Genomic DNA, 14,193 nt, shown 5'->3' with positions numbered 1-14,193 from the left:
ACCAAGCCTAATACATACTTACATCTATAACAAAGTCTTGATACGGTTTCAATGGTTCTGAACTATCTGTTGCTTTAATCAAATCTTTCCTGTTTTTAACTATAAATAAGCCCAAGTTTTTCTCTTCTTTTGAAATTTTCAATCTCAAATCCAGTTTTGTGACATCATCTTGTACTCTGAATAAAGAGGCCAAAAGAGTCATTGGTTTTGGTGAAAAGCCTTCAACATTTTTACTGACTTTGTTGAATTCTTCTAGATTTGCAAGAGCAGGTAAACCTGTATAGACCCAAAAAAAAAAAAAAAAAAAAAAAGTCATGTTTTGTTTTGTTTTAGTTATAAAACCCTCACTCATCTCTTAAACCATGTAGTTTAAGAATGCATAGTGTTCTTTCTCCATTGTTTATTATCAGCCCATCCATCTGTCACTCTCTCAACTCCTAGGGGAAACCCTATCACATTCTGGTTTTCCTGAGCAGGATGTACCAGGAGGCTTGGGAGCTGTGGTCACATCAGATGCCTTCTCAGTCATGCTCCTATCTGTACCCATTCCCTACTTGGTAATGTTATGTTCTTATGAATATATTGGCTACAATTACTGACTTCCTTTATGTATATTAAGTACTACTGTGAAAGATTTTACTATGCATTAACTTACTGCTTCCAGTGACTGTTGATGATAAACAACCCAACCTACAAAGCCAGTAAGTGGCACAGCTTTGGACTCTCTGAACTGTTCTTTACTCATAAACTATCCTAATCCTTGATCCCAGTGTTTACCTTAGAATGTCATTTCCCCACTTAAGTCTATAGCTATGTAACACAAGCACATTACCTCATGTACTTCACACTAGGTGCTTTGTGCCTAGAAACTGACACATTGTATGTATAGCCTGTTCTCACCTATGTGAGGGGCCACGTCAAGATCATACATCAGGCGCACCAAATGGGTTACATGGCTACCAGTAAGGATTTTCTTCAGTTCTACCCAAATTCTCTCGCCTGATATTCCAGCCAAGCCTTTGGCATTTTCTGCAATTGCTTCTAGAGTCTCATGGTCATGGTCACCAGGATTGTCGACAATTCTGCCATAAAACCTGTAAGATATTTGATGTGTAACACATTTTTTTTAAGTTTAAAAACAATAACTACCCTCAGAGTTTTATTACCTCTGTGCAGGCACATAAAATACTTGCCATTTTTACTATGGTTGTCTCAGATACCTCTAGGTGATGAGTCAACAAAGCATAAACAGTGCTACAGTTTAAGTCTTGCTGCTTGATTTGCTATTAACAGACTGTTTACATATATTCAAGAGTAGGAAACTTGGATTTATTGACAAGATACGCTCTGTTGCACAGGATTCAGAGTGGTCCCAACTAGTGAACAATGAATGTTACTAGATGTACACTGCCACATAGGGTTTGTTTGTTTTTGTTTTAGGATAGAATTTGGGTTTGTAAAAAATCACTAAGAACTTGCTATCCTTCCTCTGAGTGCCACCAGGCTTCCCCATCAAGGGGACGTGATCAAAAATGGGGCACCAGAGTTCACATGAAAGTCAGACCCCACTCTCCACTCAATGGTGCAGAATGTCCTGTCCATCGGCTAGATCTGGGTAAGCGTTTGAAGTTTACTACCTATATTGTCCTTGGCTGGTGCCTTAGTTTGAGCAGGACCCCTGGACCCAGATCCGCACATCGTAATGTTCTTCTTACAGGTTTCTAGGACCCTCTGGATCCTTCTATTTCCCCATTCTCCCATGCTTCTCTCACCTAAAGTCCCAATAGGATGTCCTCCCCTCTCACCCACTTTCCTGGTAAGTGAAGACTTTCACGGGACATGGGCCTTGGGCTAGTGTCTCGATATAAGTGAGTAAATACCATTTGGCTCTTTTTGCTTCTGGGTGAACTCATTATAATTTCTAGTTCAATCCATTTGTCCACAAATTTCGGGAATTCCTTGTTTTTAATAGCTGAGTAATATTCCATAGTGTAAATGTACCACAGTTTCTTTATCTATTCTTCTACTGAGGGACACTTAGGCTGAGGAAGTCCCCCTCAGTCACAGACATAGGGGAGGGGAGTAGGGGGAAAGCGGGAGGGAGGAATGGGAGGATTCAAGGCGTGGGATAACAATTGAGATGTAATATGAATAAATTAATAAAATATTTTTAAAAACACAAACTATCAAGATACAACCTACAGAATATTTGTAAATGGTACATCTGATGAGAGATTATTTAGCTTATAGAAGGAACTCAAGAAATAACTGCAAAATGCACATGCAATTATGTGATCTCATTCGAATAAGAATGGCTGTTACCCAAGATAGCAAGTGCTAAAGAAGTTATATAGAACCCATGTGTAAAGCTAGGAAGAAGTAAACTAGTACAGGCACTGTGGGAAGTAGGGGCACTCCTCTGATAATGAAAAAGAGATCCACTTTAGAGTTTATATGTCCAAAAGAAGTAAAGTCAGTACCACAAGGTGATCCTGGCTCTCATGTTCACAGTGGCTCACTTTGGAAAATGCAAATGGCCAAGAAATGAAACAGGCTGTTGATCAACTGACAGAAAATGGAGCACACTGAAAATGTGCAGTGGCCTCAGACTCAGTGTAGCCACGGCTGGCATTCAACTCATGACCTTCCTACCTTAGGCTCCCTCAGTGTTGGGATTACAGGCGTATGCAACCACTCTTGAAGCAACAGACAAAGATAGAGTTAAAAGTGTTAAAATATCTAAACACAAATACATAATATCACATGTAACAAAAAAAGCCAAGGACTAGGATCTGTTAGTTGACTTCTCCGTGGGCACTACATTACAGGTAAACATGGAAGATGGGATCCTCATCACTGCTGCAGAGTACAGTGACTACAAAACATTCAGAGTCATGCTTAAATTACAATGTATCAAGACATTACACATACATATAATAGCTTGTGTTTATGTATCAGTTAAAAATCTACAAAAATTCAAACCACTATCCATGCATTTCACATTCAGCAAGTCCATCCAACTGTTAAGTAGACTTATACTCTGACTGCTTTAGCACTCATGTTTTGTGGTGAGGTGCCACATATGTTCCAGAGCATATCGTACTCTTTAGCTTGTGAGGGCAGACACTTTTAATCATGCTTCACTGATCAGAGCACTTAGCACAGCGCCTGGCCTGTGGTAAGGATGCAGGCCTCAGGATCAATGAAGGGAAAGCACTAATAATTTACAGCTTTGATACAGAACATACCAGAAAACAGTCTAAAATATGTGTACTTCAGAAGGGTGCTACCTCATCACTGAGGACAGGGACTTGAGATGTCTCTATTTTGTATTCCTGCTGTTAATGTACTACACAAAATGGGATTGTGCTCAAGGGGTGACATTAAAAACTGAAATTTCCTATTGTTAAAATTTATAAATTCTTGGCTGGTACCTTAGTTTGAGCGGGACCCTTGGGCCCAAATCTGCCTATCATAATGTTCTACTTGTAGCCAAGGACAATACAGGCGGTAAACTTTAAACCCCTACCCAGATCTAGCCAATGGTCAGAAAATTCTCCACAGTTGAGTGGAGAGTGGGATATGACTTTCTCATGTACTCTGGTGCCTCACATTTGACCATGTCCCCTGGAGGGGGAGACCCGGTGGCACTCAGAGGAAGGACAGCAGGTTGCCAAGAAGAGACTTGATACCCTATGAGCATATACAGGGGGAGGTAATCCCCCTCAGTCACAGTCATAGGGGAGGGGAATAAGGGGAAAATGGGAGGGAGGGACGAATGGGAGGATACAAGGGATGGGATAAACATTGAGATGTAACAAGAATAAATTAATAAAAAAAATAAAATTTATAAATTCTTACCTGAAATATCTTAGAATTCGAAGATAATCTTCTTGAATTCTCTGTTTAGCATGTCCAACAAATCGAACTTTTTTATTTTTTAAATCTGCGTAACCATTAAAGTAATCAAACAGGGTTCCATCAAAACCTATTTATTAGAAAAGAGGGAAGAAAAATCATTAGCGAAGATTTAGTGGGGGAAAAAAATCATCTGAAAGCTACCACAAACAGCAAAAATTCGACAAGGGTAAGAATTAGAAACAAAAATACAGGTATTAGTCATATTCATATATATCACTAGTAAATGAGAGACAGAATAAAAGACCACTTTACAATTGAAAAGATAGAACCTTCAAGAATAAACAAATTCAATTTACCACACTTGTGTGAAATAGGAGGGAGAGGCTGATTTTCATGTTAATACAGAACATAAACAGCAGAGATAATCTTCTAAACATAGGAGTTAATATTTGTAAAGTAAATATATCAGGACAGGCCCTGCCTCCAAGGAATAGGCGGGAAGTAATACAGAACAATCATTACCCTTTTCCAGCCTCTGCGCACACACACACCTGCATACATTCAGACACAAGAAATTAAATCTTAGAAAAATATTGTTACAAGATATTTGGTGTCATTGTGAACTGTAAAAACCTTTTTCCTGTTTGATGGGGCTCAGCCCTAACACATACCTTTAAGCCGAGTGAAATAAAATTGACCCTAGGTCAAGAGGCAGAGCAAGAAACTGGCTCACAGGATTAAACAGCAAGGAGGGATTCTGAGTGAGTGTATTTAGACTAGAGAAAAGGGGATTTTGGTTTTGTTCTTCTGGGACGTAAGCTGAGTAGGAAGATGAGCTGGCTGCTTTCTCTGCTTCTCTGAGCTAGTTTCATCCCTGCATCTGGCTCCTGAGTCTTTATTGGGAAAATGGAACGATTGGGATTTCACTGTATTTTTAAAAAAATAAAACACAGTAACAGACATAGTAGATAAAAACATCCATGTCATCTATGAACTGCTGGAGTGAGTGATGGGGCTGGCCCTGCAAACCAAAGTTGCAGGATCTCCACGCCACAGGCCAACAACAGGATATCCAAGGAGTCACGTGAGGGTCCAGTACTAATGGTGTAGCAGGAGCCAGGGTCCTCAAACCAGACCAGTGACTCATTGCAATGAACATTTTTAAGTAAAGCTGTTTGGACAAAATGGGAGATTGTGACACACAGTAACACCTGGCTCCCATGTCAAGATTTTTTTTAATTGGTTGTTTTTGTTTTCTTTGCAGCAGGTGGCACTGAGGTTGCAAAGGTGGAGGGCAAATATGCAGGGACTGGGAGATGAGTGGGACTGGGATGCATGATGTGAAATTCACAAAGAATCTAAAAGTTTAAAAAAAAAAACTTTGAAAATACAAATACGCTTATTGGGAAAAAATCTTCCAGAAAATTACAAATTCTGGAGGAAATATCTCAGTATGAAGAGACTAATAACTAATTTCCCAAATATGCAAAAGCTATTTTGAAATAAACAGACCAAGATGGCAAAACACCTATTAGCTCAGCATTCAGGACACAGAATTTCTAAGATGGCCTGAACACATACTTAAACTACAAAAACAGAAAGCAGATCTCATAACTAAACAGGTTAAAAAATAAAATCCAGAAATCTTAAAAAATAACATTCCAACCTTAGTCACAGTACAAATTTTTGATAAGTTTTTCAGATTTCTCTCAGAGTGGTAATACTTGTCTGATAACCACAGGCTGTGACAAAGCAGGCAGTCTGGAATCAACACTAGACTCTGGGAACCTATTACTCCATATCTCTCTCTGTCTCTCTCTCTGTCTGTCTCTCTCTCTCTCTCTCTCTCTCTCTCTCTCTCTCTCTCTCTCTCTCTCTCTCTCTCTCACACACACACACACACACACACACACACACACACACACACACACACACGACTTACTATGATGATTCTGTCACTAACAAGCAGAAGAGAGTTGTTAAAACTACTCCTAATAGCTTATAAACCTTCACTCATCTTCATTAGCCTGGGATTTTCTTAATCAAACCTTCCAGGGATAATCCCAAACCCAGATTGCTAGCTACTTATCCCAAGAACTCAAGAGAAAAGAAACACTAAAAGCATTCATTCAGTTAAAGCATCTTGGCCCATACCCTGTGAGATATTTCACTCTGCCATCAGGAACAAGAGAAACTACCACCACCTTTGGAAAATGACTGTCAATTTAGGTGTTTCACATTAAATGCTGTTTGATTATTCTAAAAGCAACAGCACTGGTCAGCTCAAACATTAGGCTTTAAATGTTTCCAACTGTTTTGAATCTATGCATAGGCCAACTACTGTACCAGAAGCATCTGGATTTATGACAATTTCTAAAAGCACCATGTAAAAACAACCAGAAAAAAAAAGCAGTGAGATGCTAAACAAGCAAAATAAGACTACAGAGTACATCTGTCTTAAGATCCTTGTTCTGCTGGACGTTGGTGGCACAGGCCTCTAATTCTAGCACTCAGGAGGCAGAGGCAGGTGGATCGCTGTGAGTTCGAGGCCAGCCTGGTCTATAAAGTGAGTCCAGGATAGCCAAGGCCACACAGAGAAACCCTGTCTCGAAAAAACAAAAAAGATCCTTGTTCTAATGCAAGGTCTGCAGGATGACTCTCTTCCCAGCTACCATGTACAAGCCCCTCATTTCCATCTCTAGTATTACAAAAAGCAAAATGAAACAGGAAGAAAATGCCTTCAGAAGCCAAGTAACAAGCCATTTATGGCCATACTTTTAATGCTTGAACCAGTAAGACTTGAAAAAAGCCTGAACAGAAAACTAGGCTAATGAGAGGGTAGTTATCATTGTTTTGCTCTAATTACTATTTTTATTTAAAAAGAAAAAAGACTGAAGATGCAAAGAGCATGGCCTCTGGAGCCAGGATGCCTCAGCAAGAAACCTACGTGTACAGCTTACAAGCTACACGTTAGGCATGTTGCCATGAGTTAAATGGCTTCCTAGAGTTACTGAATAGATTCAACTTTTGTAATGTGCTTGTAACTGTGCTGGGCACATAATAAAGCTCAGCAAACTGCACCAAGACTAGCTTTGTTTTATATGAAATACCACTTTTAAAGACTTAGTTTCTCAATTTTAGTGAAGTATATTGAAAACAGTCCTGTTAGGCAACACAATTGTGTGTGTGTGTGTGTGTGTGTGTGTGTGTGTGTGAGTGTGTGTGTGTGTGTGTGTGTGTCTGTGTGTTTGTGTGTGTATGTATGTATGTATGTATACACCATTCAGTATCTGGCTCCCTACTATCATAAACTGCCTCGGCTTTGGAAGTTCCTACCATCACTAACCAGACTTAACTACAGCACTTAGCAATTCTGCAGTTTCATGTATCCATCTTGCCTAAACTTACTTTCTCGGCCCATGAAACAATAATCAAACACAGAGACTGTGTGAAATTTAAAGTATAAAAGCTGATGTAGCAGAAATGGACCAAAATGCTATGCCAATTCACCTTAGGTCTTGAATGTTTCTCCTCATTTCTAATATCACGGAAGATTATGCTGACACGTGTTTCATTACCTATGGCAACTCAATTGCTGATTCCTAGGATTGGATGCTAACAGAGATTCTCAGGTTGTGTGCAGAGTCAGGTACAAAGATTTGAAAGCTATTTGCCATTGTGCAGCAAGATACCTGAAAAGAGGAATGAGTGGACACACATGTATAAAACAATGCAGAGAGAATGAGTGACACGTGAAACACATTTTCTTGCCCTGTTTAGTACAGTAAGTTAACAGACGGAATGTGCACAAATGTGTCAGGCACTGTTGCTAAGCACTAACAGGTACCCTTAATCTTCGCTACAGTATTACAAAGGAAACCAACAAAGACACTCCCGTTCAAAGCTAGTGATGCTGGCTCCAGCCAACAGGCTCTGATGAATTAGCACAACTTAAAAGTTGGACATTTCCACCACAGCAGCAGTTGAACCCAGAAAGGAAGCAGGAAAATGAGTTAAAGTGCTGTCTTATTTTCTCACGAGATTACCTAGAAACATAGAGTTTATGGTAAGATCTCTTCTTTCAGCATCTTTCTGCCAATCAGTTGTGAATTCTACCTCTGCATGTCTTCCATCAGTGGTGACGTCAATCCGGAGTGTAGTAACTTCAAAATTTTCTTCATGAAGCTGCAATTAAACATGTTTTTGTTGTTATTTAGTGAGTGTGCAAGTCTGTGCCACAGCCAAAGACAGCTGGCACAAGTCTGTTGTCTCCTTCCACTCCTGGGGTTTTGGAGACTGAATCAAGTTGTCAGGTTTGGCAGCAGGTACCTTTACCTACTGAGCCACCACAATGGCCCCCACAAACTCTTGTTTTCTTCTTAGCTAATTTTTAGTTTCACCAAATATTTTAAGGCAGGATTGCTGTGATACCTGCCAACTACTTTGTCTATTTAAAGCCCATGAATATAACTTGGAACAGAAACATAGAATTCAAAAAAATCCAAAGAATAGTTTCTTAAAAATATCCACTCTGGTTAGGATCAGTTTCCCACACATGCATCCAACTCTGAGAAGTGGGATCGGGGTGTCAGGAAAGAGGCCTCAGTGCACTGGACCCTGGTTATTCTATTTCAGAGCAAACTACTCTCTTAAATACTATTCAACAGCTCTGGTCTGCAGAGCCAAAGACCAGTTTCTGCAACATATAACACTGAGCAGCAGACTGAGATGCAGCAGCTCAAAGTGCTGTGTATCCTGGAAAGAGCTCACCTCCAGCCGTGAACTCTGCTAACAACATGATGCGGGCTGTACATTGAGAAAGATCTGGACATGCATGGGATGTGGAAAGAAGCAAATTTCAAATGCGAACTCATCTGATCATGACCAATGCTGCACTGACAAAATGGCTTATTAGTGGGAGTCAAGTACAGAGATTTCTTTTTTTTTTTGACCAAAGAGGACTTTAGGATCTCCTCATTAGAAGTTTGTTCTTCCATTCCTCACAGTTTCACATACTTTTTCAGATATAGAGCTGTATCTATATTCTCATTATAAAGTAAGGCTCTTGAGGTACAATTACATATGAAAGAAAGAGAAGGACTTGAAGTAGGAAAGCTATGTGAAATTGTTAGAAACAAGTATACTTTCCCTCCCTGTACAAAACCAGTGTAGGCAAAAAAAAAAAAAAAAAAAAACTTAATAAATAAATAAAAACCTGGGGCACCAGAAACTATTGATAGAAGAATGAAGCACCACAAATGAAAACAGGATTAAGTGGAAATCAAGACTTGTCCTTTTCCCCATTTGATTTTCTAAATATAATACAACTGAGCTTATCCCCTGGCACAACCCTGGGGGATTCTGATCTCTAAGGAAAACTCTTAACAGCATCAGGAGCACTAGCTCACACTTTTCATGAGACGACCAACAAGAGGTCACTTTGCTGAAGATGAGGAGCACATTATGACATGACACTGTCGTCTGCAAATGCATCCAAGAGGCCTGTCTGGTCAGGACTGGTTAAGTGCATCATTCAAACAGAATGAGAGCCATAGGATACGCACATTTAAGGAAAGCCACTAACAGAAAATTCTCAAAAAAAACAAAAAACAACAACAACAAAAAAAACAGTATGTCAAAACTTTATAACTGATAGCCTATGGAATATAAACATTATTGAATCTGAAACAAGAACAGAGCAGTGTGAAAGAAAAACAGTCCTGTGCCACATAAGGACACTTTAAGAATGGGCCTCAGCATATGATATGACAAACATTTTACAATGTTTGTGGCAAAAGCATACCACACATGCAGCAATGTATAGTTCATACTTTACTAATGATAAGCAATTATTTCACTCTCCTGTCTTTATTAATGATAACAGACAAATACTACTAGTTTCTGTATTTACCACACTACATTTTTTATAGTTACTTTAATGTATGTCACATGTCATTCATTTAACAGAGGACGTATGTTTTAAGAAGTTTGTTGCTAAGCAATTTCATTAAAATTTAAGTGTTTTAAAACTTTTTACAATAACTTGAAACATAAGATACAACTATAAAAATAGTTTATGTCCTATTGTAAATCATATTCCTCATTTTAAAACAGATTAGTTTAATGCTATGGGGACAGAAGGGGAAGTGAGGATCAATAACACTGTTGTCCACCCACATCCCAGCCCACTGGAACGCTGTTGTGGAGTTACAGATGGAACTGGTCTCTCCCATGATAAAAGTAGTACCTTGTGGAGTAGGTCCGGAGAGACTTGCCTGAATCTGGTTAAAAATGTATTTCCAGAACCAGGTGTAAATAACACAGGCATAAATGCTAAGTCTGAACCTGAAAGTAACCCAAAACTATAGTATCCATACCCTGGAAAGATGGAGGAATATATGGGCTTGCTCTGGAGAGGTGCGGCAAAAAACTATACCACAGGAATGAAGACCATCTTCAAAATCTCCAACAGAGGACTTACTTGGTTTTGCCTCAGAAATTGGAGAAGTGGCTGGAGTAACAAACTTACATAATAAGTAGCTCCATGGAGGAGGATGGAGGATTCCAGAGGGTTGGTAAGATTCACTGACATTCCTATCGAGACTTTTAAAACGTTGGATCACAGAAGTGTCAGAGCCAGTAAGTTCATCCTCACTCACCCTGGCAGTGATGGTCCCATGCTTCTCTCCTTTGTTGTTTATCATGCGAATGCCGGCTGACTGGAACATCTCCTTCATCTGGGTAGGGGTGGCAGTGGTGGCGAAATCCACATCTTGAGGCTTCACCCCATTGAGTAAATCCCTCACTGCTCCCCCTGCTATTCTTAATTCATGATTCTCTTTGGCGAATAACTCTGAGGAGAGAAGATTTCAGTTGGGTTTTGTTGTTTTTTAAGCACAATGTGATTCAAGACCAGTACTCATAAAAGCACAGTCTTATCGTCTCCTGCAGACAGTGGAGCGCACTGAACAGAGCAGTCATGTGTATGAGAGTGAAAAAGTCCTGAACATATGAGATGGTTCATCTACAGTACTCTGCTCCTAAGAACTTTGAAATTTTCTTTGTGATCCAGAAGTTAGTACAGAATCCAAAGACACCTTAGCATCATCACTATGAATATGAATTATTATCAACAGAAAAGCAAGCACAGTGGTCTCCGTAGGCAGCATTCTTCCTTTACTGCAAGAAGTAGCTTGATGTGTCCTTGTCATCAGCCAAACCCATCCCTAACCACAACACAAAATGTAATCCTCAGCTTCTGCTCTTGTACCATACTCTTCTTCCGCCTAATTCTTTTCAAAGCATTTGTTCATCCCCTCTCTGTAGGTTTTCTGAAATGGCTTCACTAAACAATCCTGCCTTAAGTAAATGGGGGCTCTGTACAAGACACCACTTCCATAAACCCTCTCCAATAAAGTTTCACACTCCCTTAATTCCCAATCGAGTCTCCCAACCAATGCCCCAGTTGAGAGTCTTTAAAATGTAAAAATCATGTCCACAATTTTCATAAAACTAATCGAGAGTTCCATGTCCCAAACAACTGAAAAGCTGTCCAAACTGGGATCTATCTCCCTTAACACCTAGGCCGGTCCTCTACACTCTGGGCTTATTCTGACACAGGGCTCTCGAGTGTCTTCATTTATCTCCTTGACCCAGTGTCACGCCACTGGCCCCTTAAAGCTAGCCTCCCTAGCCGGATTACTCTAAAGCAGCAGAGTACATTACACTAGGCAGTTCCTCCTCCTACAGATTTGCACTCAATGTCCAAAGTCTCTCACATAATAAACAAAAGCTCCCATATCTAACTTCTGCCTCATCTCTAATCCTAGCCTCATCCGCTGCCTAATGAAACTCTCCCTGTGGTTTCCTTCCAACTTTGTTTGCATTGAGTACATCTCTCCAAGCTGCTTCCCACCTTGGTCAATCCAGCTGGGTGGTCAAATGTCTTGTCCAGTAACATCCACTAGGAAAGACATTACTTCCAACTAGCAATGAGACAGGCTTTAAGGGTGTGGCTCCTGGTGAGATGACAGTGCTCCACACCGAGGAGTATGTGAGTAGCACAAATTGAAGTTGATGGGTTATTTAAAAGAAAGAAAGAAAGACAGACACACAGACAGGAAGCTGGGGCAGTAAGGAAGAACAAGAGTGGTTAGGGTGATTATGCTAAAATTATATGAAACTTTCAAAGAATAAAAATCTATTTTTAAAAAGATATTTAAGAAACTATACTATTTAACAACTTAAATATTGTTTCTAAGTGGGGGGGTAATAGGGAACAGGAAAACTAGGGACTGGGAAAGGATCTGAAAAAAGAACACATTCAATCAGCCAAACTGAGCTCTTAGATCTGCAGTGTTCAAGCAGAAACTGCCAGCCACTGTGGTTACTGAGCATTGGAAATGGTGAGTCTGAATAAGACGTGCAGAGGCTTAACTATGATGCCTGGATAACTATTATTTTTACCCGTTTCTTTTTATTTTTCTTTTGGTCAGAGAATTTCTAGCACTTTTCACAGTGAAAACAGCATCATTAACTTGCACTTAAACAAGCCTCTACCTCACCTAAAGAACTTAAAAGAATGTTCTCCTCATTCTTTTCGTAGGTACCAAAAATACCATCATCTCATTTCAAGAGTACAAAAGTAGCCTTGGGAATAGCACAGTAAGTTTAAAACAATGTTTCCCCCAGTTTGTTCGACAGAATTAATCTATGGAGTGAAAAGAAAAGCAAATATTATGTTTGTCCTTCTGAGAGTCAGTGGACTGTAGGACAGAATCTCAGCATTTCTATTTTTAAAGTACTCCAAGGGCCTGTGAGATGTTTGTTATTCGTGTGTAAAAGTCCCTGTTGCCAAGCCTGACATCCTGAGCTGCATCCTGGAGCACACACAGTGGAGACTACCGACTCCTACAAGTAGTCTTCCAACCTCAACACAGAGCACCCTACTAACTCCAGTAATAAAAGGGCACATCAAGTGCTATGTATTCCTGGAAGCCATTACTGACAAACCCTCTCAACACAGAGCATGCATCCTACTAATCTGGCAATAAAAAGGCACCTCAAGTGCTGTGTATTCCTGGAAGCCATTCTTGACAAAACCCCTCAACACGGAGCATGCACCCTACTAACTCTGGTAATAAAAAGGCACCTCAAGTGCTGTGTATTCCTGGAAGCCATTCTTGACAAACCCATAGGCTTTACATTGCGGCTACGGGATGCTGCAGCATCATTTGCTTACATAAAGACCAATACTGACTAAACTGTGACAACAGCACTTTTCTGTTTGCCTCCCAGACAAGCCACACATATAGAAAAAGAGGAAATCGTTTCCATTTCCTTCTGTTTTCTCAGAAAGCAACTATACAAAGGAAGAAAACCGTAGCTTCGCTGTTTACAAACTGGATGACATCAGACTCTGAAATTTCAACTCTAATTCCTTCAGTTTATTATTAGGCAAGCAGACAAAGCGCTTCACTTCCTAAGCAGGTGTTTCCTCTTCCAATCAGAACACGTATCTAAAGGTGTTGGGTCTCATCACATAATGTATGGTAATTGGGATTTCTTGGGGTATACAGCTGTGTTTCATGTTGCACTCAGCTTCCCACTTTTTCTAGTGATCTGGGCTTAAGCTTTTCAATTCATCCCAAGTAGGACCGAAAGCTGCCTGCCCCTTACTTCTCTGTGGTGGACAATTCCAAAGCCCAGAAGGCAACCATAACCTCTCACCTGTAAGGCTCTTCAAGCCTTCTGTGAAGAGCGACTGGAATTCTGGAGACCGCAACTTCATTGTAAATAGGTATCGCTTTAGGAGGCACAATCTACTCCAACTGCAGCTCAGGACCTGCCTGTGCCAAGGATACAGGTGCCTGTGCATCTGGAGACCGTCACCGACCACACATCTACATGACAAACACATAGGTAAGCTAATTAAACTTCAAAATGGGGGCGGACAAACGCTGTCAGACAGCTCAACAAGCAAACTCATCTCTCCGTATAACCTGGAAGCCCGTTAAGGAACACTAAACCTCTCAGATGGCAGTACCCAGTTCTGTGCTCTTGCTACGTTTACTATATTGGAAACAGGAGGGGGGATGACAAGCCCAGAAAACGAAATATTTGACTAGCGCGAACTACACACATCCAGAGCACGTCAGTTACACGTGCACATCACCCTCGTCTGCCTCAAGGTTATTGCCTTCAAAGTTAGAACTTGGCGAGGTTGCCCCAGCGTTTTTCGCCTTCTGCTCGACATCCGAGAGGCGGCAGCTCTTAACTCCAAGAGAACTATCGCGCCGCGGGGCCAGCTACCCACGAGAAGGCCACGAGTCT

General features: G+C 40.5%; 1 protein-coding gene across 1 annotated transcript in view; it reads right to left on the bottom strand.

Moving 5' to 3' along the window:
• The window catches only part of Trnt1 (tRNA nucleotidyl transferase 1), a 17,393-nt gene extending 3,200 nt beyond the window's left edge, over window positions 1-14,193 (bottom strand). Inside the window, exons 1-6 of the mRNA XM_051155012.1 lie at window positions 13,591-14,193; window positions 10,521-10,714; window positions 7,908-8,046; window positions 3,862-3,988; window positions 901-1,094; window positions 23-276 (exon numbers count right to left, since the gene is read on the bottom strand). Coding sequence (XP_051010969.1) covers window positions 23-276; window positions 901-1,094; window positions 3,862-3,988; window positions 7,908-8,046; window positions 10,521-10,714; window positions 13,591-13,780 — 1,098 coding nt within the window. The 5' untranslated portion in view covers window positions 13,781-14,193. The remainder of the gene's footprint in view (window positions 1-22; window positions 277-900; window positions 1,095-3,861; window positions 3,989-7,907; window positions 8,047-10,520; window positions 10,715-13,590) is intronic.

The sequence above is a fragment of the Acomys russatus genome, chromosome 13, assembly GCF_903995435.1.
Source record: "Acomys russatus chromosome 13, mAcoRus1.1, whole genome shotgun sequence".
NCBI lineage: Eukaryota > Metazoa > Chordata > Mammalia > Rodentia > Muridae > Acomys > Acomys russatus.
Note: the sequence above shows the minus strand (reverse complement) of the source record. Positions and strands in the feature narration are given on the sequence as shown.